The 24,716-nt window shown below is 44.5% G+C and overlaps 1 protein-coding gene across 2 annotated transcripts in view; it reads right to left on the bottom strand.

Annotated features, from left to right (window-relative positions):
* PRKCB (protein kinase C beta) overlaps positions 1–24,716 on the bottom strand; it is a 335,898-nt gene that overhangs the window by 51,857 nt on the left and 259,325 nt on the right. For both annotated transcript variants that reach the window (XM_041749588.1, XM_041749587.1), the window contains exon 10: positions 15,732–15,905. In XM_041749588.1, the coding sequence (XP_041605522.1) occupies positions 15,732–15,905 (174 nt within the window). The remainder of the gene's footprint in view (positions 1–15,731; positions 15,906–24,716) is intronic.

Genomic DNA, 24,716 nt, shown 5'->3' on the forward strand with positions numbered 1-24,716 from the left:
GTAGGACCAGATTACGATCGGCTGCATAAAACCATCAAACTTTAAACTTTGGTTTTCTCATATGCCAGCTTCAAGATTTTACTCTCTGTCCACCTCATCTACTAAAAATTTACCTATTTAAAAAATATTTCCATTAACTCACTTTGTCAGTTGAACGCATGGTTTAAAAATTTTAAAACTCTAGGGACTCCTGGGTGGCTCAGTGGGTGAGCATCTGCCTTTGGCTCAGGTTGTGATCTTGGGGTCCTGGGATCGAGTCCCACATCGGGCTCTCTGGCAGGGGGGAGCCTGCTTCTCCCTCTGCCTATGTCTCTGCCTCTCTCTCTGTGTCTCTCATGAATAAATAAATAAAATCTTTAAAAAAAATTTTTAACTTCATACTCAAGACATAGATGGAAACTCATTGTCTGCAAAAAAAATAGATGCATATCTGGAGTCTATCAACTCTACGCTATATCCAGTCTGGCTGTGCTACATCGATCCCTCAACTGACTTATTTTTAAAACAAATGCAGCTTGTCCGCGTACCACCAAGTGTAGCTCTAAAGTAAGGAACATCAAAATTTGAAAAACGCTGCCGGGGGTTCATCTAGAGCCAAGCTTAAGCAAAGTGAATTTTAGAACTTCCGCTGCACATTTATTCTTGCAAGCCATGTATTAGGTGTTAAAGGGATTAAAATGGTGAATAAGATACAGGCCTTGCCCTCAGAGAATTCAGAGTCTTTGTGAAAACAAATATGCAGTTAACTCGAGCCATAATCTAAAATAAAATGTGACAAGAAAAATTGCGTGACAGGCGCAAAGAGAGCTCTGGGGGCGTCAGCTAGTTAAATGGCCCTCACCCACTGCCTCCGATGCTTACATAATTATGCCCCCTGTAGTGTCCTGAAATTTGACCTTGCTACCCACTTATCTTTTATTTTTAAAATTTATTATTATTATTATTATTATTATTTTAGTAATCTCTACCCTCAGTGTGGGGCTCGAACTCACAACCCTGAGATCAAGAGTCGTGTGCACACTCTTCTGACTGAGCTACCAGGGTGTCCCATGTTCCCTGCTCTTCCAATAAAATTATTTCAAGGTCTCAAAAGATCTTTCTTCTGGTCACATGCAATAGTTTTCGATTAGGATCTGCTGTACTCTACTATGTGAAAATCAGAAAGTATGTACTGCGTATCAAGAATCTCCTACTTGTGCAATTTTCCAAAGAGGACATGTCACAGCTTGAAACTTCAACCCTCATCTCTCTGGGTTGGTGCATCCTGACTTATATTTCCATCCTCTTTCTTTCTCCTGAGCTCCCAGTCAGCTCCAGCTGGCTACAGGACGTTTCTACGTGGGTGTTCCACTGTCAACTCCAATTAAAAACTCAGAAAGGCAAGCTCACCATCTTTCTCTTCAACCTAGCCAGTCTGCTCAACTTTCAAAGTGTTTTTCCCAAATTGTCATTGTTATTGGTGTTATTTTTCGTTACAGGAGGCCCTTGTCCCCTCAGCACGAAACGACTTTGGTTAATTTTAAATTTCCTTTGCCCTTTATTTCCCATATTCAATCAGGAAGTAAATCAAACTAGATGTCTGTCTGCCTGTCACACCGCATCATGGGAATGGTTGGGTAGGCTGTCTCACATCTGGAGCGAGAGTGTAAGGGTAGTTTGATTTAAAGCAGCAACTGCAAGGCATGTGCCGAATTTATCTGGGGGGCCCAGGGTAGGGCAGAGAATTCACAGAAATCATCATTCTTTCTCCAAGACAGCTGAAAGTGGGATGTAACATGCTGCCCATGTGACTGCCGGGGGGATGCCTGCCACTTTTAATAAGATACTTTTAATAAGACAGAGAAGATCAAAGATGTGGGCAACTCTAACAGCATGCATCCAGGCTTTCAAGAGAGTTTTAGTAAGCATTTACCTATTGATGATCTTTAATGATTTTCTAAGTGGGCCAATGAATTAATTCCATCTGTAAGTTGTTTCTCTTATTACTCAGGTGCACCTGCTCCTCTCAAGAAACCGTACAGTGCTGTGGTGACGAGCCTTAGCTATAGCTCTAGCTATAGGAGCAGGGAGCAAGGTAGGGTTTAAGTCCCGGATATACCATTTCCCCACTCTGAGACCATGCAACAGATACGAAACCTTCCCTGCCTTCTGAAAGGGGTAATAATAGTTTCTCTGTCACAAGGTTTTGCAAAGATATATCAGATGATGAATGTCGCATCCATGCAAACTCAGAGCCTCTCTCAAATGAGCATGTGGTCAAGGACATGAATCATACACATTTGTCTTTCCTCTGTATCCTCTAGCCTTAGAGTCACTATCAGAATCAAGCAATGGATGCCCCTCTAACTTCTTTTTTCCAGCTTTCCAAGCCCTTCCACATGTAGAGCGAAGTTCTCAAGGGCTTAGGACCATCTCTCTTCTTGCTTGGATTTACAGACTTTTAATTGTTAAATGAATGTGCAAAGGCCACCATTAAGAAGCGGAGAGAACCACGCCGTGTCTCTTCCTACTCACGCCCACTTTATATGCCTGGGTTGCATTCCGGAGTCCTTTCCTGATCTCAGGATCCTCAGACGCTTCAGTTGCCTATAGCCTTGACACCTGTGAAGCTCTCATCAGCTTCCTCTCCTTGGAGGCGCTCAATGCCATGTTTGTACCACTGGTGGCAGGCTATGTCCTGCTCCAACCCAGTTGGTTTCCTGGCACTCAGGATGGCATCTCCCACTTGACTCAAGCACCAATGATCCCTTCCCTGTAGACACAACCCCTTCTTAAAGGTTCCAGTTGCGTTAGTAGCAGCCAACTACCAGCAGACTGGGCCAGGAATCAAACATCTGTCTGTGCTGAACCAATCAGATTCTCTTTCCAATGAGTATGAATTAGTAGTATTCAGACTACTATTCTGACTTTGGCAGATAGGCAACCTGCAAGGGGCTAGGAAAGCTATGATCAGGAAGAGACAAAGAAAATAAGGAGAAAGGAACAAGAGATCTCTTCTAGAAAGCTTTGAAGTTCTAGTTCTTCATGAGGCTCAGGTATATCTTTGCCTTTGGGTTGTTTCCTTCCAATAAAATTCTCTCTGTTTCTCTCTTTCTTAAGCATGTGATAGTTTGGAGGAGGAGGTTTTCTGTTTCTTGCAACCCAACCATTGCCGACCAAGACTACTGCCAGAGCTTCCTACAGCAACGCCCTTACATCAAACCATATCCTTGGATACTGCTGCCAACCCTGAGCCAATCCTGAGTTACCAGGACCCCTCGGATGCTCTCGGTGCTTGATGGACACACCATCAGGTGCCAGCTCTTCAAGTGCAATCATCCTCCTTCCCCTCCCTGTCCCCGTGTGCATTCTGGGTTGACGCCCTTCCCAGCATGCCTTGCAACAGAGTTCTTGCTGGACCACGACAGCAAATTTGGGGAGGAAGTAACTTCTGTCCTTCAATGACTCATAAAATCTAATTCTATTTAAAAAAAAAAAAAAGAAGTGCATATGTTCAATTGAAAAGAAAACATTTAAAATAGATGTTTTGCTAAGGAGACGTAACTGCCTGTGCCCACTGGCAGTTGGGAAATTGCATGAATGTGCCAGGCTGACAATTGTCCCTGGGAAAAACTGCAAAAGGACTAGAGGCAACATAATCCTTTTGTGCCCATGAGCAAGGTGTCCCTCAAACCCAGCTCTATTAGTGCAGGTAGCCTTTATCTATTGTTTATTCTGCACACTGTACATCATCTTTCTAAACCCTCATTGATTATGCTTACTTTAAAGATGATGAAATCAATATTCAGAGCTGTTAAGTGATTTTCTAGAGGTCACACAGCCAATAACCACAGACCCAGATTTATCTGACTGAGGCGCTCATGCTCATCCCTTTGTGCTTCTAGAACACTTTGCCTAAACCTCAGTTCATCTAATGAGCAATTTTAAAAATTCAACTCCTTTCTGGTGGCTTTTACATCTCCTGGGTATTAACTTTGGCCATCTTGTGGCACATTCAACACTTTTAACCTGTTTTATTACAGACATTTCTGAAACAACACAAATTCAAAATGAAAACAATCATCTACAGACCCCTCTGTAAATCAGTGCTTTGATTTGTCTCTTTCGGATTCTTTTCCATGTGCACATTCAGTTATAACACATTTAGAATAACCTCTTAAATAAAATTTAATACCTTTTATTTTCAGGTAACGTGGTGCCACACATGCATATTTGTCAGAGATTCTCTTAATCCAATTTTTTGAGAATGCTTCCGATGGAACTTTGCTTTTCTAAGTAAGTTTTTTGAAATGAAACTTGCATCATTCTCAAAATGACAAAAGTTGTTTTGCATATTGGTGGGTGTCTTTTTCCCTTTTATCTATTTTGGCCACCTTCAGAATTTTTAAAATTCTATTAAGGATCTTTCATCTTTAAAATTTGAAGTTGCGAGCAAGATAAACATATCAAATTTGCAGCACGTTCGACTAGATTTGTCACTTTGAAAAAGTAGCTGATTCATAAAGGAATTCTGGGTCACAAAATACGAAATGACAATCCACTCGGGCTACACTGGCCTCCTCTCTGCTCCTCAAACACGCTGAGCATGTTCCCGCCTCGGGCACTTACACTCACTCTTCCTCCTGTCTAGAACACTTTGCCTTCAGATATCCAAATGCCTCCCTCCCTCATTTGCTCTGGTCTCCGCTCAAATGTCATCCTTATCAGAATGACTTTTCTTTGATCATCCTCTCAAAAATAGCATCTCTCCGACCCAATCCCTCCATCTTTATATCCCCATTATTTTATGTGGTTTATTATCTGTCTCCCCCACTGGAATGTAAATTCTAAAGGAACGGAGGGCTTTTATCTCTTTTGTCCACCGACATACCCCTCACAAGGATGCAGCTGGGTCCTGACACGTTTATTTCAGCAAATAAATATTTGCTGACAGAATCAATAAGCATTAGTATCCTGTGTATACTGGCAGGAGTGTTCTGACTTTTAGGGATGCTGGCTTCAGAGACATGGCCTATTCCAGCCCAGCCTGCCTCCTCCTCGGCAGTACCAATCAAGGGGCCAGAGGGCATGCAATTCTAGAAGGTGAGCATGAGCCAGATGACCACCTCTATGGGCCATCCCCAAAAAGGAGTATGTCACCCTCCTGCTCACCTGAGCCATGCCAGCAATGGTTTGCCTCATATACATGCAGTGCTCCCTGCATTTTAAAATCACTGCCACCATAAACCTTTCCAACCATTGCAATATCCTTGCGGGGTGCATACGTGACCCTTTCATAGCAGAAAGAACACCGTGAAGGGGCACTGGGGAAACCCACCACTTACCAACTGTACACTAGCCTTTGAGGTTTGATTTCCTTTGCGCCAAAATGTGAATAGCACTTGCTTACAGTGTTCTTGTGAAAACTGGATGTAATTGTGAAAAGTGGAAATGACTTATAAACTAAAAAAAGGAAACCTGGAGTTCAGGCAGGGGCAGGAGAGCAAGGCTGGGGTTCTGGAGACCTGCAGAAAAAATCCCAGTGCCGCCATTTACCTACCATATGACAGTGCATGAGTTACTTAACATCTCCGATTACCAGTATCCTCATCTATAAAGCAGGGAAAGTAGTAGTATCCACCAGGGGAGGTGGTGGGAGGGTACAATGGGAGAGTAGGTACGGAGTGCCAAGTACATGCCCAAGCCACGCTGAGGTGCTCACAATGCTAGCTGCTGTTTCTCGTTGCTGTGTCTATGGTCCCTGTTGGGTGGCAACTCACCCTAATGTATTAGCAAAAGCCTGGGCTCTGAGTTCAGCAGGCCTGGGACCCTGTGCTGTGTCTATGGAAAGCTACCCCATATCCCAGAACCTCGGCTGTTCTACAATGTGAGATGATAGGTAATCCCTTCCAGTGCAAGATTTTTTCTGGTGCGGGGCACCTGGGTGGCTCAGTGGTTCCATATCTGCCTTTGGCTCAAGTCGTGATCCCAGGGTCCTGGGATCGAGTTCCGTATCGGGCTCCCCACAGGGAGCCTGCTTCTCCCTCTGCCTATGTCTCTGCCTCTCTGTGTCTCTCATGAATAAATAAATCTTTAAAAAAAATTATTATTATTATTATTATTATTTTAGTAATCTCTACCCTCAGTGTGGGGCTCGAACTCACAACCCTGAGATCAAGAGTCGTGTGCACACTCTTCTGACTGAGCTACCAGGGTGTCCCATGTTCCCTGCTCTTCCAATAAAATTATTTCAAGGTCTCAAAAGATCTTTCTTCTGGTCACATGCAATAGTTTTCGATTAGGATCTGCTGTACTCTACTATGTGAAAATCAGAAAGTATGTACTGCGTATCAAGAATCTCCTACTTGTGCAATTTTCCAAAGAGGACATGTCACAGCTTGAAACTTCAACCCTCATCTCTCTGGGTTGGTGCATCCTGACTTATATTTCCATCCTCTTTCTTTCTCCTGAGCTCCCAGTCAGCTCCAGCTGGCTACAGGACGTTTCTACGTGGGTGTTCCACTGTCAACTCCAATTAAAAACTCAGAAAGGCAAGCTCACCATCTTTCTCTTCAACCTAGCCAGTCTGCTCAACTTTCAAAGTGTTTTTCCCAAATTGTCATTGTTATTGGTGTTATTTTTCGTTACAGGAGGCCCTTGTCCCCTCAGCACGAAACGACTTTGGTTAATTTTAAATTTCCTTTGCCCTTTATTTCCCATATTCAATCAGGAAGTAAATCAAACTAGATGTCTGTCTGCCTGTCACACCGCATCATGGGAATGGTTGGGTAGGCTGTCTCACATCTGGAGCGAGAGTGTAAGGGTAGTTTGATTTAAAGCAGCAACTGCAAGGCATGTGCCGAATTTATCTGGGGGGCCCAGGGTAGGGCAGAGAATTCACAGAAATCATCATTCTTTCTCCAAGACAGCTGAAAGTGGGATGTAACATGCTGCCCATGTGACTGCCGGGGGGATGCCTGCCACTTTTAATAAGATACTTTTAATAAGACAGAGAAGATCAAAGATGTGGGCAACTCTAACAGCATGCATCCAGGCTTTCAAGAGAGTTTTAGTAAGCATTTACCTATTGATGATCTTTAATGATTTTCTAAGTGGGCCAATGAATTAATTCCATCTGTAAGTTGTTTCTCTTATTACTCAGGTGCACCTGCTCCTCTCAAGAAACCGTACAGTGCTGTGGTGACGAGCCTTAGCTATAGCTCTAGCTATAGGAGCAGGGAGCAAGGTAGGGTTTAAGTCCCGGATATACCATTTCCCCACTCTGAGACCATGCAACAGATACGAAACCTTCCCTGCCTTCTGAAAGGGGTAATAATAGTTTCTCTGTCACAAGGTTTTGCAAAGATATATCAGATGATGAATGTCGCATCCATGCAAACTCAGAGCCTCTCTCAAATGAGCATGTGGTCAAGGACATGAATCATACACATTTGTCTTTCCTCTGTATCCTCTAGCCTTAGAGTCACTATCAGAATCAAGCAATGGATGCCCCTCTAACTTCTTTTTTCCAGCTTTCCAAGCCCTTCCACATGTAGAGCGAAGTTCTCAAGGGCTTAGGACCATCTCTCTTCTTGCTTGGATTTACAGACTTTTAATTGTTAAATGAATGTGCAAAGGCCACCATTAAGAAGCGGAGAGAACCACGCCGTGTCTCTTCCTACTCACGCCCACTTTATATGCCTGGGTTGCATTCCGGAGTCCTTTCCTGATCTCAGGATCCTCAGACGCTTCAGTTGCCTATAGCCTTGACACCTGTGAAGCTCTCATCAGCTTCCTCTCCTTGGAGGCGCTCAATGCCATGTTTGTACCACTGGTGGCAGGCTATGTCCTGCTCCAACCCAGTTGGTTTCCTGGCACTCAGGATGGCATCTCCCACTTGACTCAAGCACCAATGATCCCTTCCCTGTAGACACAACCCCTTCTTAAAGGTTCCAGTTGCGTTAGTAGCAGCCAACTACCAGCAGACTGGGCCAGGAATCAAACATCTGTCTGTGCTGAACCAATCAGATTCTCTTTCCAATGAGTATGAATTAGTAGTATTCAGACTACTATTCTGACTTTGGCAGATAGGCAACCTGCAAGGGGCTAGGAAAGCTATGATCAGGAAGAGACAAAGAAAATAAGGAGAAAGGAACAAGAGATCTCTTCTAGAAAGCTTTGAAGTTCTAGTTCTTCATGAGGCTCAGGTATATCTTTGCCTTTGGGTTGTTTCCTTCCAATAAAATTCTCTCTGTTTCTCTCTTTCTTAAGCATGTGATAGTTTGGAGGAGGAGGTTTTCTGTTTCTTGCAACCCAACCATTGCCGACCAAGACTACTGCCAGAGCTTCCTACAGCAACGCCCTTACATCAAACCATATCCTTGGATACTGCTGCCAACCCTGAGCCAATCCTGAGTTACCAGGACCCCTCGGATGCTCTCGGTGCTTGATGGACACACCATCAGGTGCCAGCTCTTCAAGTGCAATCATCCTCCTTCCCCTCCCTGTCCCCGTGTGCATTCTGGGTTGACGCCCTTCCCAGCATGCCTTGCAACAGAGTTCTTGCTGGACCACGACAGCAAATTTGGGGAGGAAGTAACTTCTGTCCTTCAATGACTCATAAAATCTAATTCTATTTAAAAAAAAAAAAAAGAAGTGCATATGTTCAATTGAAAAGAAAACATTTAAAATAGATGTTTTGCTAAGGAGACGTAACTGCCTGTGCCCACTGGCAGTTGGGAAATTGCATGAATGTGCCAGGCTGACAATTGTCCCTGGGAAAAACTGCAAAAGGACTAGAGGCAACATAATCCTTTTGTGCCCATGAGCAAGGTGTCCCTCAAACCCAGCTCTATTAGTGCAGGTAGCCTTTATCTATTGTTTATTCTGCACACTGTACATCATCTTTCTAAACCCTCATTGATTATGCTTACTTTAAAGATGATGAAATCAATATTCAGAGCTGTTAAGTGATTTTCTAGAGGTCACACAGCCAATAACCACAGACCCAGATTTATCTGACTGAGGCGCTCATGCTCATCCCTTTGTGCTTCTAGAACACTTTGCCTAAACCTCAGTTCATCTAATGAGCAATTTTAAAAATTCAACTCCTTTCTGGTGGCTTTTACATCTCCTGGGTATTAACTTTGGCCATCTTGTGGCACATTCAACACTTTTAACCTGTTTTATTACAGACATTTCTGAAACAACACAAATTCAAAATGAAAACAATCATCTACAGACCCCTCTGTAAATCAGTGCTTTGATTTGTCTCTTTCGGATTCTTTTCCATGTGCACATTCAGTTATAACACATTTAGAATAACCTCTTAAATAAAATTTAATACCTTTTATTTTCAGGTAACGTGGTGCCACACATGCATATTTGTCAGAGATTCTCTTAATCCAATTTTTTGAGAATGCTTCCGATGGAACTTTGCTTTTCTAAGTAAGTTTTTTGAAATGAAACTTGCATCATTCTCAAAATGACAAAAGTTGTTTTGCATATTGGTGGGTGTCTTTTTCCCTTTTATCTATTTTGGCCACCTTCAGAATTTTTAAAATTCTATTAAGGATCTTTCATCTTTAAAATTTGAAGTTGCGAGCAAGATAAACATATCAAATTTGCAGCACGTTCGACTAGATTTGTCACTTTGAAAAAGTAGCTGATTCATAAAGGAATTCTGGGTCACAAAATACGAAATGACAATCCACTCGGGCTACACTGGCCTCCTCTCTGCTCCTCAAACACGCTGAGCATGTTCCCGCCTCGGGCACTTACACTCACTCTTCCTCCTGTCTAGAACACTTTGCCTTCAGATATCCAAATGCCTCCCTCCCTCATTTGCTCTGGTCTCCGCTCAAATGTCATCCTTATCAGAATGACTTTTCTTTGATCATCCTCTCAAAAATAGCATCTCTCCGACCCAATCCCTCCATCTTTATATCCCCATTATTTTATGTGGTTTATTATCTGTCTCCCCCACTGGAATGTAAATTCTAAAGGAACGGAGGGCTTTTATCTCTTTTGTCCACCGACATACCCCTCACAAGGATGCAGCTGGGTCCTGACACGTTTATTTCAGCAAATAAATATTTGCTGACAGAATCAATAAGCATTAGTATCCTGTGTATACTGGCAGGAGTGTTCTGACTTTTAGGGATGCTGGCTTCAGAGACATGGCCTATTCCAGCCCAGCCTGCCTCCTCCTCGGCAGTACCAATCAAGGGGCCAGAGGGCATGCAATTCTAGAAGGTGAGCATGAGCCAGATGACCACCTCTATGGGCCATCCCCAAAAAGGAGTATGTCACCCTCCTGCTCACCTGAGCCATGCCAGCAATGGTTTGCCTCATATACATGCAGTGCTCCCTGCATTTTAAAATCACTGCCACCATAAACCTTTCCAACCATTGCAATATCCTTGCGGGGTGCATACGTGACCCTTTCATAGCAGAAAGAACACCGTGAAGGGGCACTGGGGAAACCCACCACTTACCAACTGTACACTAGCCTTTGAGGTTTGATTTCCTTTGCGCCAAAATGTGAATAGCACTTGCTTACAGTGTTCTTGTGAAAACTGGATGTAATTGTGAAAAGTGGAAATGACTTATAAACTAAAAAAAGGAAACCTGGAGTTCAGGCAGGGGCAGGAGAGCAAGGCTGGGGTTCTGGAGACCTGCAGAAAAAATCCCAGTGCCGCCATTTACCTACCATATGACAGTGCATGAGTTACTTAACATCTCCGATTACCAGTATCCTCATCTATAAAGCAGGGAAAGTAGTAGTATCCACCAGGGGAGGTGGTGGGAGGGTACAATGGGAGAGTAGGTACGGAGTGCCAAGTACATGCCCAAGCCACGCTGAGGTGCTCACAATGCTAGCTGCTGTTTCTCGTTGCTGTGTCTATGGTCCCTGTTGGGTGGCAACTCACCCTAATGTATTAGCAAAAGCCTGGGCTCTGAGTTCAGCAGGCCTGGGACCCTGTGCTGTGTCTATGGAAAGCTACCCCATATCCCAGAACCTCGGCTGTTCTACAATGTGAGATGATAGGTAATCCCTTCCAGTGCAAGATTTTTTTCTGGTGCGGGGCACCTGGGTGGCTCAGTGGTTCCATATCTGCCTTTGGCTCAAGTCGTGATCCCAGGGTCCTGGGATCGAGTTCCGTATCGGGCTCCCCACAGGGAGCCTGCTTCTCCCTCTGCCTATGTCTCTGCCTCTCTGTGTCTCTCATGAATAAATAAATCTTTAAAAAAAAAGATTTTTTCTGGTAAGGCTAGTAATGAAAAACTTTGAAAGTTTTTCAAAGTCCACACATGGTAGATGCTCGGATGGAGAGTTGGCTCCTCACCAGAGACGGATAAGCTGAGGAGCATCACTGAGCAGGTGAGAGGTGAGCAAGGGGTCAGGGCTCAGACAGGCTGGCTGCTGGAGGCTCTGCCCCAGGGGTGTTCGATGGACTAGAAATCCTGTGAGTCACACTCAGCACACTCAAAATACCTCACACTACAGCAGTTAAGTGTAGAGCTCTGGGAAGCCAGGCTGCCTGGATTCAAATCCTGGCCCTGAAATGTACTCACTATGTGGCCTCTATCCGTTCATCCTATGGGGTTGACGACAGGACCCATCTACAGGTTGTCATGTGGCTTAAGTGTAGCCCTGTGCCTCAGGCACAGTAGGCATTATTGTGTCTTTGAGGTAAATTTAATTTATGTAAAATCAAAATATATGTACTTTATAAAACTATGTGCTACTGAGTGAAGGAGAGATGGGAGGAGCATGTGCTTAGCCCCCAGTGACCTCTGATTCTGCCGGCAGGGCAGCAAGTGTATCTCCTCAAGTCAAGCACAACTCTGACAGTGAAAGTTACATTTTCCCCAAACAACGCAACCCTTAGAGACAGGGTAGCTACTTCATCTGATCTGCACCAACAAGATGGCAATCTGTTCCATCCCATGGAACCAATCATCCATAGGTGGGCTGCCAACACAGGGCTTCTTTCTGCACACAAGACTCGAATCCACTGAACTGTGTTCTCGGCTCTCAGACTCTCTTCACCGGCATGTGGCATACCATGAGGGGACCCAGGACACTGTACAATTCCCAGGCAAAGCCCACCCCTACTGTCTAATGCCAGAAAGCATATGGAAATAAAGGTGAGTGGGGGAGTGCAAGATTAAAAGAATCACCTCAAATCCACTCTGTCATTTTTAAAGCAGTAAACTACCAATGAAGATACTGTATATTAATGAGTTAATATTAGTCACACATGATCAATACCCCACTCTCAAAACATTCAGTTGAAATTGAAAATGGCACTCCAAGTTGGTCCAGCCTCTTGCTTGAGAACAAGATCTCTTCTTGATCTACTGATGCCAGTAAGTAAACTTGGGGACCCCCATGTGGGGATGTGGAATGAAGGAGGCTAGAAGGGTTGAGAATCTAGTTTGGTCCTGCTTCTTCTACCTCTTGAGCACCTTTAGCACTCAACTCCCTAAAACTCTGGCTTTGGGATTCCCATCACCACCTCTGCCAAGTCCCTGTAGAATGTGACCTATTGTTCACTTAATATTCTTCTTTAGATCGACTCTCTTCCTTTAGGCAAAAATTTTATTTTAGAAGCCAATGTTAGTCACTTTTGGAGCATTATCATGAGCCAATTCATGACAAACTGTTCAAAAACAAGGAAGAATCAGTCATTTATCTTGCCTTTCCTATATGAATGGTTCCACTGGGACCAGGCACCTGAGGAGGGGCAGCCCGTCTTCCTAGAGGCATTCCAACTAATAAATGAAAAAGAAGAGGCAGGATAGGATATCCCCACTAATGGGCCGAGGCACAGAGTGAGCATCAGTGGTTGCCAACGGCACAGAAAGAGGGACACGGGACATTATCTGCCTTTGAATGAGAGAGCACGCCTCTCCTACATTCTTCCCCAAGGGATCGGACCTGAGTCTGGCCATGTGTCTAGATCCAGCTGCCAATTTGCAGGAAAACACAGAGGACAGGAGAAAACATGTGCAGGAGCCCTACGATTGTGCAATCAGCAAAATCCAGCCTGAAAACGCTCCGGGTCAAACAGCCCAGGATCTTCAGCAGATAAAGGAACAGATAAAATGAAGGGATGGAGGGGGAGAAATTGCTGTATTAAAAGGCTTAAAAGACACAGCCAGTTTCTAAAAATGGGAAAGATTAAACTATCGTATTAAGAGATGATAAGACTCAAGTGATAAAACTGTAAAGACACTCAAGGAAGTCGAGCTACTGTTTGCTGGGAGATTGAGATTAGAACGTGAAGAAGCTTCCAGAGTGGCTGCCAAAGTTCTGTTTCTCAGCTTGGCTGAGTAACTTAACCTTATAATAACTCATTACTAAAACATCTATTTTGTGTGGTTTTCTGTATTTGTTTTATAATACCTCAAACTTTAAAAATTGAAAGACTTTACCATGCTTATCATAAATAGAAGAAATCTGTAGAAAAAAAATATATCTATAAAAAATAAAAGCAAAAAAAAATAAAAGAAAAAAAAAATAAAAGCAAACCAATGACCTAGAAACTGGTGTCTGCCAAAGCTCGGAACCTGAAGCCTGGTACTCACTCTGTGTTAAAAGGGAAATGTTAAAAAGATGGTACAGGTGTGCCGGCACCAAATGGAAACATTCTCCTTGAGGGACTCAAGAACTTAAAAGCGAACTAAAAGGTGAATGTAATTTAAAATCTATGCAGTGGCCAGGGGCACCTGGGTGGCTCAGGGGTTGAGCACCTGCCTTTGGTGCAGGGCATGATTCCAGTCTGAGGATCGAGTCCAGCATCAGGCTCCCTACGAGGAGCCTCTTTCTCCCTTCTCCCTCTGTCTATCTCTCTGCCTCTTTCTGTGTGTCTGTCATAAATAAATAAAATCTTTAAAAAATAAAATAAAATCTATGCACTGGCCAAAGGCACCCTGCACACCTAGGGTCATTTTTCACTGGGGTGCATGTGCTGTACTTTGGCAAACATCCTCAGCTCTTCTGCCTGCAGTGGAGTAAAGGATGTTCTAGGACCCTCATCACCCAGCAGACCCCAACAAGAGGTTGGTGGACCAAGTCCCTGCAGGTAATACTATAGTAATACTATACACACTTGCTTAAAACGTGCCCTCCCTTGTTGGCCTGCGGTAGGGAGGCTCTCTGGGAATTAAGACTTTGACTCCACCAGAAAGTCATTTTACCACCTCAAGTGCAGACATCATAGTGGCAATGAGGGAGCAGTATGGGGGGACCCACTTGCTTCTCCGGATTCTGCTGTCATATCCCTTACTGTATTGTTTCGTGACTATCCCATGTCTGTTTCCTCTGCTCCAGGACCACAAACTTCACAAAAACAGGACCTAGCTTACTCGGCTCTATACCCAAACACTTGGTCAAAGCCAACACTAATGTTGAATGTCTGTGAAATGAGTAACATCTACTGAGCATCGACCTGGCACCAAGCATGGTGTCAAATGCTTCTCATATATAACCTTATTTCCTCCTCACAGCAACCTTGGATGTAGCGACTTTTATCTCATCTCTTTTACAGATGAGCAAACTGAGGCCAGAGAGATTTTACAATCAGCTCAAGGCCACTCAGTGGTAAATGACAGAGGCAGGATCTGAATCCAGGTCCCTCTGACCCCAAAAATGTATTAAGAGACTTCTGAGAACAGGGAAGGAGCCAAGTTCTAGCTCTGCCCTGTTCTGACAGGGCAGTTCTAAGCTTAATGTGTGGTCTGCACTGAGAAAATCCACCCTAAACCCAGCTTTGGATCTCTCCAGGCCGGGAGTGTGGAATCTAACTGAGTACAGGACTTGGTGATGTTGGAGGAAAGAGGAAGTCTCAAGCTTTAAATTAAATGCAATATACAAGAGTGTCCCATCTCACCTTGGAGGTGGGCTCTAAAATTAGCATGCACAGTGAGAGCTGCACAGAATCAGAATGATCTTAAAGAATCCCTAAAAGCATCTGTAAGTCACTGAGCCACTGACCCTCAGAAGCCACAAAGGCAAGAATGAGCTTTGTACCTCCTTGCATGTGGGTGCCGGCCACCCCCTCCTTAGGTATGAAGACCAGGGTCTAATTTAAACAGAGAAGATGTAAGAGGGTAGTTAAAGGGATGGCTTTGCTCTGGCAGATAGAGTTGGAATCACAGTTAATAGCAGATAGTGCACAAACGTCCCCTCCTCTTCCTGGAAGCCATTGCTTGGTGCTTACAAACCCCTGCCTAGGGCACTGGGTGCCCCCTCCCTGGGGGTCCTCTGAAGGCTGTGTTCTCAGGAAACCCCTCCCTTAAGGAAGTCCACACAGCAGGTAGAATGTACCCGAGCATTGATCTGCAGGGTCTGGAGGACCGACTGTAACCATCTAAACAAATACCCTGTGGCCCTTCCCACTTGTTCCCATCTGTAAGCTCTGCTCTGATATCTTATATTGTGAGACCAAAAGTTCTCAGTTCCCGTCCCCAAGTCACCTCTGGCTGTCTGAGAAAGGCCCTGCTCTGTTGGTTATTAACTCAATCACCAGAGTTCCTTTATCTTCATTGAAACAGCTTCTGCCTAGGGGAGAGCTTCTCAGTGGCAGCCTCAGAGGTTCTCAGCAGCCTCCCCGGGCATAACACCTTTCTGACTCTAGAACGAAAGAGTCCAGATGTCTCATTGGGGTGGGTGCTGCTGGGATGGCTTTGGCCAAAGCCCAGAAAGCTTTGGGGATGGATGGCCAGGCCCCTGGGTGAGTTACCATGGTCTGGAAGCAGGAATGGAGCTGGGTCAGGAAGGGTGGCTTCCCAGGCAGGGCGAGCACCCGTTTCTCCACCATCGTACATTCCACATCGTCATCCTGGATCACAACATCCTTCTTCAGGATCTTCACGGCATAGAGCTCGTCTGTGCCTTTTCGCTCTGAGAGCATGACCTGGGAAAGACAGTAAGCCCATAAGGGTGGGGGCAAGCCATAGATCACTCCAATCCACTCCATGCTCTGCCCACATGTCCACTGTGGACACCAAATCAATGCATGACATTTTCTATAGACCTCACACTTGGAATAGCTGAACCCAATCAGCAGGCGGTGTTCCAAGAGCAACAAACAAATATTGTTCCCTTTGGGCTATGCATCAATGCCCAATCAACAGGGCTAGAATATAAACCACATGAGGGAAAGCACCTTTGCTTGTGTTGTTCACTGGTGTTAACAGTGCCTGGTATGTAGTAGACATTCGATAAATATTTGTTGAATGAAGGAATGAGTGACTTCCTGATAAAACTGAATTTGGGCCACCTGTTCCTTTATTCACTCAATTATTTAATATTCATTAAGAGCCTCCTAAGCACTGGGAATAGAGCCGTAAGTAGCCAGGCATGTTCTCTGACCCTGCAGTCCAGAGGAAGAAAAGACTTCAGATGTTCATTACAGGGATGATTAGTGTACTATTTTAACATCCTCTCCTGTTATCCTGCGGCTTCCTTCCAGGCAGCTGTGGGCACCATCCCAGCATGCTGATCATTATTTTCACTGGCTGTGACTATGTCAGATGCAACAGTGGCCAGCGGGGACTATTCTCAAGAAGCCTTTTAGAAGAGGCACAGGACAGTACCACATTGCATGAGACCTGATCAGGCCTCAGGGGCTTCTGGGAAGGCTTCCTGGAGGAAGAGGCAATCAGAATGAAATAAGCATATATGAATAAGCATATATAAGCATATATTGCGTGCACCGCATCAGATATTTGGCAGGTGATTACATCAATCACCACTACACTTCTGAGCACTTCTGAGCACTTCCCAATGTGCCAGTCAAGTAGTGGTTTTATTTTTCATTTGTTATTTTTCATTACTTTGCATAAGAATCTGCAAGAAGGTAGGTACCATTTAAGAACCCTATCTTATAGAAAAGTGAGGCTCATGAGGGGTCAGAAGCCTGTCACACAGCAAATTCAGTTAGAGACAGGGACAGGATTTGAACTCTGGTCCAACTGATTCTAAGTCACTCTACTTGCCAGAGCTCCAGAAAAAGTCTTCAAGGGGTTTAGGTGGTCAAACCAATAAAATGTTCATACCTGACTCAGCTGGAGAACCACAGAATGTAACAGAGCCCTAAGGCCAGAGAGAAGGATGCCTAGGAGGCTCTTCGAGGCAGGAGAGCAGCTTGGCACACTCCTTGCAGGTCTTGTCCTAATGGTAAGAGTCTGACTGCATGGAAGCTTCCAGGCTGACCCCACTGGCTCACATAGAGACCCTATCTCCTGCCCGCACCATCTCCTTTCTCATCACAGCCACGGTGGCCATGGGCAATTCAGACCCAGGAATTTAGAGCACTTAGCAAGAAAGTTCCTGGAGCACACTTCCACTATCATAGGACAGTTCTCAACTTCTCCCCTCCAGCCTCACCACAGAAATAAGGGCTGCCAACCTGAGCGAATCCTACCTGCCAGGCATTTGCTTGGTCCCCAGGCAGATCCACCAGCCCATGCTGGGCTGTGTGTTGTCAGTGCATTTCCCACCTCCCCTGTTCTCTCTCAAGGGCTGTTTACCCTCCCCCAACCTTCACCAAGGCAGAAACTATGACCCTAGGAAGCCAGTGCTCTAAGATGCAGAGTCAGGTAGAGACAGGGGTGTTCTGCTCCCAGGTTCCAGAAAAGGCTGAGGATAGGGCAAGTGCAGGGAGGAGGCAGGGACACATGGGTAGAGGGGCTGAAGATGGAAAGAAGAGTCTTCAGCTAAGGAGACCCCGGAGTACAGTAGGAGGGGCTCAGTGCTGAGCCGGCTTCGAGCATGGACAGTCCCACTGTGACCCATCACCACCGGTGGTCACGGCATCATCCAAATAACAATCCTACTTGTAAACATCCCCTTCCCCAAAGCCCAAGACACAGGGGAGGGGCCCCCAGACATCCTGAATGTCAATGCAGTCATGATAGGACATCTTAGCCCCCTGCTTGGAGGAGGAGCAGGACAGATGGCTGGGAATTCCCCATGCACCAGGGGCAGGTGGGCATCCTACAACTGTTCCCATTATCTCCACTTTACAGATAAACAAACTGAGGCCCAAAGAGATTACCCTGCTGGAGCTAACAACTGCTCCAAAAATGCAGCTCTGACCATGCTACTCAAATGCACACAATCCTTCAGGGACTCCAACAAGCCAGACAATTCCATGACTACATCCTCTTCTTCTTTTCGTCTGAATATTCTAACCCCACAGTCTGCAATGTCCTTCTACAGTCTTTCACTGCCCAGAAAATCAAGGATTTACCTCCTTCTCTAACCCTCAGTGATGCACTTAGACCAAATGGATCTCTTTCTGCTCTGGGCACCAGGACTGCTTTGTATCTCTGTCAGTTGCTTTAACACAAGCTTCCCAAACTTCAATCAGTCATTCGTAGGCCTTTTTTTACATCTTTTCCTATCACCTAAACTGGTATTCGCTCAGTATTTTAAAAATCTAGTCACATTTTTACTGAACTAAATTTATCTGAAAAAGGAAACTTTGTATCACCACTATTAATGGCAAGCCAGTATCACTAGCCATAAATGGAAGATAAGCATAAAAATAAATAAAAGCAAGGCAGTGCTAGGAAATTCTAGCCAGCTATTGCTAACTGCTGACAGTTCCAAGCCAGCCTCTGTGTGTTCTTCTTGTTAAAGGAAAAAATGGTGTTAGCAAATGTTAGAGAACTATGCACGGCATATTGTCATCACGAGATTTTCTTGTTCAAGTAATTAGAAACACTGAAAGAAAACATAAAGAGAGAATAACCTTATCATGATGTGATTTATTTTTTTTATTTTTATTTTTTCATGATGTGATTTAATTTTATTTAGTACCACATCTATGTACCACCTAAAAACAATCTCAACCACTAAACTAAAATCACGTGGTAAATAAATCATCAATTCTATGTCTTCACACCCTTTTTAAGTCAATCAACAGCGATGTGTAAAGATTCTGGTGCTTTGCCCTGTCCTAACCAACATGGGTAGAAGGAAGAATAAATCCATACCAGATAGCATCTCTCAACATCTTGTGAGTGGTATGCAAATGAGCCAAAGTCAGGAAATTTCTCCGTATTGGTTGGAAGAGAGTGGAAAGGACACGAATGGAACACTAGTGACAACTTAGATATAGAACTGAGTCAAATTCTAGAGCACAAGTCAGCATACTTTTCCTGTGAAGAGAAATATTGTAGGCTTTGCAGGGCAGTCTCTGTATCAACTACTCAACTCTACCATTGTAGTGGGAAAGCAGCCAGAGACAATACACACATAAATTGGTACAGCTATGTCTCAAAAAATTTCTTTGTAGGGGCGCCTGGGTGGCTCAGTCGGTTGTGTGCCTCTTGATTTCGGCCCAGATCATGATTTTAGCGTCATGAGATAAAGTCCCACATCAGGCTCTGTGCTGGGCATGATGCCTGCTTAAGATTCTTTCTCTTTCTGCCCCTTCCTATTTGCTCACTCACTCTCTCTCAAAAATTTTTTTTGTATAAAACTAGGTGATGGCTAAATGTCTACTGAGAGACGAATGGATGAATGGATAAAGAAAATTGTGTGCGTGTGTGTGTACACAGTGGAATATCACTCAGCCATAAAAAAGAATGAGATCTTGCCATGTGTGACAACATAGATGAACCTAGAGAGTATTGTTCTAAGCGAAATAAGTAAGACAAAGACAAATGCCATATGATTTCACTTATATAATGAATCTAAAAACCAAAACAAAGCAGAAATACCCACAAATACAGAGAACAAATTGATGGGGAAGAGACTTCGAGATGGGTGAAACAGGTGAAGGGGATTAAGAGATACAAACTTCCAGTCACAAAATAAGTAAGTCATAGGGATGAAAAGTACAACATAGGGGATGTAGTCAACAATACTGTAATAACGTCATGTGGTGATGGATGGTAACATTGTGGTGAGCGGAGCATAATGCATACAATTGTCAAATCACTATGTTGTACACCGAAACTTTGTGCCATCTATACTTCAATATGAATGAACGAATGAATGAATGAATGAATGGTGATGGGCTGGGCACCCGTTGTTTGCTAGAACATGCATTTCAAGGAATATCAGGAAAAATAAAAGTTCCTATATAATCACAGTGGCAGCAATTTAATTTGGAAGTGAATCCAAGCATGCTTTTCGGTTCTTCCAATTCTTTATTAGAACCTTCTGATTGGGCAGAGGACACACCTGGCCACAGCTGATTGGACCAGAGTAGCTGCTGACCTAAGCTGAGCCAATCAGATTCTCCCTCCAAAGAATTTGCAATAGGATATGGGCCATGTCAGCCCTGCTCCCTGAAGAGAGAAACACACAGATCTGCCTAGAGTGTGCTTTTCTACCACATGCAGGCAAAGAAGAAACTGATGTTGGGGGAAAAGAGTTCCTTTCCGGTTCCTGGTCCCAATTTCTCATGAGGCTTGGCTGTTTCCCATTGAAAATCTCCATATCCCTCCAATGAAGACATCATTTTTATTGATATTAGTTGAAGCAGATTTCTGTAACTTAGGGATCTTGTAAGACAAAATTATCATTGGGGTGGCTCAAATTCTTAATAAAAATTAAAATGTGGGGGCACCTGGGTGGCTTGGGTCATGATCCCAGGCTTCTGGGATCTACCCCCACATGGTGATCTCTGCTTAGCAGGAAGCTTGCTTCTCCCTCTCCCTCTGCCTGCTGCTCTGCCTACTTGTGCGTGTGCTCTCTCTCTGTCAAATAATTAAATCTTTAAAATTTTAAAAAAAATAAAATTAAAATGTCAGGTAGCCAAATAGCAGCAGGTCAGTACGCAACCGAAAACAAGGCAGGTTCCGTTCTCAATAAGGATGGTGCCTCTTGCTCCTACTAGATCCCTCAAGAGTACTTGTTTATGATAGAGCTCCCAAACACCAGAAGCTTTGCACTGTGTCCTGGTATTTTAATAAGTGTCCTCCTTGTGATTCTAGTCGCTAAATTTGTTGATCTGTGGAACACCGAGGTACAATCAAAATCCATTCATTTAATATGGTGTTTAGGAGGTATCCATAGGTAAATTGGACTCTTTCTGTCTTGATTTTCCTAACACCTTCTCAGCAGTCATTAATGGGGGTAAAAATGAAACTTCTCTTTGTTTCAAAATATCCTCATCAAGCTTTCCTTTTCAATAAGAGCCTCTCTGGCCCCTCTTGGAGGCCTTTTTGAGAGCTTTTTCCCTCATGGCATGTGGTGCTTATAAAGATTTGATACTCCTCAGTCAAGAGGCAGAGTCTATGCCCTCTCACCTTGAACCTGGGCAGGTCTTTGCAACTGCCTCAATGAACAGATTATAGTAGAAGTGGTCCCCCGTGTCTCTGAGGTTGTAGCTTCTCGGTTTCTCTTGGGACACCTGCCTTTGGAGCCCTGGCTCCACCATGCTGGTGAGGCCAAGGAATGGGACCACGTGGAATAGCCCTGGGACTACATGCCAACCAGCCACAGGTGCTCCAGCCTCAGCTATCCCAGTTCCAGCCACTGCAAGAGAGACCCCAAACCACAGCCAACCATCCAGCATTTCCAATTCCCAATCCCTTGCCCACAGAAACCATGAGAGATACTATACAGTTGGTGACGTTATCAACTTCTGAGTTTGGGGGATGATTTCTCATGCAACAATAGATGACTGAAGATATTCATCCAAGTGCATTAACACAACCAGTGTTGCCAGTGTGGCTCCTGTTACCTCGGCTTGTTTAATAATCCTGGGGTTTGGTTGTGCATGCTCTTTCTCAATCAATTTTTTTTTTAAAGGCTTCAATTAAGAGAAGCAACAGAGATGGAACTCATTCTGTCTTCCAAATGTGTCATCTTTCCCAGTCTTATACAGGACTTGGAAGGCTGGCCAATTCATCCATTCATTCAGTAAACATTACATGTCTAGGATGTGCCAGGCACGGAGATGGGCACTTGGGATGCAGAGTGACAAGCTCACAAAGCTTGCCCCTCTGCACAAGTAATTACCAAATTCAGTTATGATTAGACACCAGCAAGAGAAGTGCACAGTGCTCCGTGAGTGTTTAAGTGGAGGTCCTAACTGATCTTGTGGGTCAGTGAAAGATGCTCTGGGGAAGTGATGGCTAAGCACAGACCTCAAAGATCAACACTACTAGCCCGACATATTCCAGGAGGCATATTCCAGGCGGAGGGAAGAGAACTATGTTCCTTTAGGATTAAACTATCTGAATCCACAAACCTTGGCCTAGAATTACTGCAGGAAGTGAGCACTTGAGCTCTAGAACTCAGATTCTGGATTCCAATCCCCAACTGTCTGAGACAACAGCAAACAATTCTCTCTAGCAGAATCAGAGAGATCCAGCAAACAGAGCAGCACTGGTACCATCTGAGGAGACCAGCTAAACAAGAGGTAGTGATCAGAGGGGATGGCATAGGGTTTGTGCCAGAAGAATAAAGGTGATGCTGGAGGGAGGGCCAGCCCGGGAGTGGGTGGGTCGTTTGTGGCTGGTAATGATAATCATTCCTTCTTCTTACTTACACTGCTCAGGATCCCATTTAATTTTCACATGAATGTGTAGTGGGTACTTCTACTATCCACACATCACAGACAAGGGCTTAGGAAGCGTGGTGACTTGTCCAAAGTCACTCTACCAGGAGATGAAACTTCCTATGTCACCCATTTCCAAAACCCACACTCTTCACCATATTCTATCTGATTCTCTGAACCTCAAGTACCCAGTACTCTGCTATGGTAATTTTTTTTTTTTTTTAAAGGAGAGAGAGGGAGGGATGGAAAGAATCTTAAGCATGCTCCACCATCAGTACAGACCCCAACATAAGGCTCTATCTCATAACCTTGATATCATGACCTGAGCCGAAATCAAGAGTCAGACACTTAACTGACTGAGCCATTCAGGGGCCCCTGCTATCGGAAGTTATTTAAATTATTTATTAAATTACTACTGCCAGAGTGTTTCAAATTTGGCTCCAGATCCCAGCCCTGCTCTTCTCTTTCCTACCCACCCCACCTGCTGAGGCTTGGGACCTTACAGGCTAACCTGTGGGCACAGACAGAAGGGTCATTTCCTTTTTCCATTTCTTATACAACCACTAACAAACTATTAATTTACTCTGCAAGAGGGGCTTGGTGTGAGTTGGTGCCACAGCCCTGATTCCAGTTCATCCATGCACTATCTTTTTCGGGGATTCTGTGCCAGGCACAATGTTCAGGGATTCTGTGCCAGGCACAATGTTAGGCATGTGCCTGCAAACAGGACAGGCATGGCCCCACTTCTGAGCATGAAGCAGTTTCTGGCAATAGTAATTTAATAAATAATTTAAATAGTTTGCCATAGCAGGGGAGCCTGGGTGGTTCAGTCAGTTAAGTGTCCAACTCTTGATTTTGTCTCAGGTCATGATCTCAGAGTTGGGTGACCAGTAAAGTTCCACCATGTTCTAAAATGTTCCTTTAAGTGCAAACGAGCGTTTGCTTTTCATTAATTGTCTCATGAAGTTTCTGGAATTTCCACTTCAGTTAATACCAACAGAGAGGGCGTGGGCTGTTTGTTCAGCTGTCCCTCCATCTCCAGGGTGAGGATTCCAAACAGATTGAAAGGATGTGTTGAAGTGACGCTCTTATCAAGCTCCAAGCCACATCTGTTACCCAAGAATCTTCTGGGAGAGATGTGATAAATAACAACGCTCCAGTGGCAGCAGAGAAAATGTGGGAAAGTAGCCCAGGGACTCCTGGCTGGAAAGTTTGTTGCACTGAACTTTACCGGTGAATTCAAATGGCAGAATGTGCCTGGAGGCTGTCCCCGTGGCCATGGGACACTGTTGCATAATGGTTAGGGCACAGAGCTTATTTATTTATTTTTTCTTTAAAGATTTTATTTATTTATTTGAGGGAAAAAGTGAGAGAGAGAGAGGAGTGGGGTGAGGGTCAGAGAGAGAAGCAGATCCCCCCTGCTCGCACGACTCAATCCCAGGATCCCAGGATCATGAGCTGAGCCGAAGGCAGATGCTTAACCGACTGAGCCACCCAGGCGTCCAGGGCAAGGAGTTTAGAGTCAGAGGACCTGGAAGCTGTTGGGGTGCCACTACACACTAGTCGCCTGACCCTGAGGAATTCACTGAACTCCTCCTCCTCTGGTAACATAGGGACAACAACAACACTTAGCTTTTGGTGGAAGTGGGGGATCTTTGTGGGAGAAAGTGAGCAAAGTGTACACTTTAACTCAGCACCATGCTGGGCAAAGGACGAGCACTTAATACCTGGTGACTATCCTAGTTTCCTGGGGCTGCCGTACCAAAGAACCAGAAACCGGCAGGCTTAACACAACAGGATTTTATTTTCTCATGGTTCTGGAGGCCAGAAGTCTAAAACCAAGGTGTTGGCAGAGATGCTTCCTTCTAGAAGCTTCCTTCTAGGATATCCCGGAGAATCTGCTCCTGCCTCTATCCTAGCATCCAGTGGTTGCCAATAATTCTTGGCTTACACATGTGTCCTCCCTAACCCGCGCCCCCCTCTGCCAAATCTGTCTGTTTTCATGTGGCATTCCTTCTCATGCCCCTTTGTCTATGTCCAGATTTGCTCTCCTTTAAGGATACCAGTCACTGAATGAGGGCCCATGGTAATGGAACTCGATTACACCTGCAAAGGCCCTATATCCAAAAATGGTCACATTCACAGGGACTGCAGTTAGGACTTGAACATATATTCGGGGGGAAGACAATTCTACCCACTACA

Source organism: Vulpes lagopus, chromosome 3 (genome assembly GCF_018345385.1).
Source record: "Vulpes lagopus strain Blue_001 chromosome 3, ASM1834538v1, whole genome shotgun sequence".
In the NCBI taxonomy this organism is placed as follows: domain Eukaryota; kingdom Metazoa; phylum Chordata; class Mammalia; order Carnivora; family Canidae; genus Vulpes; species Vulpes lagopus.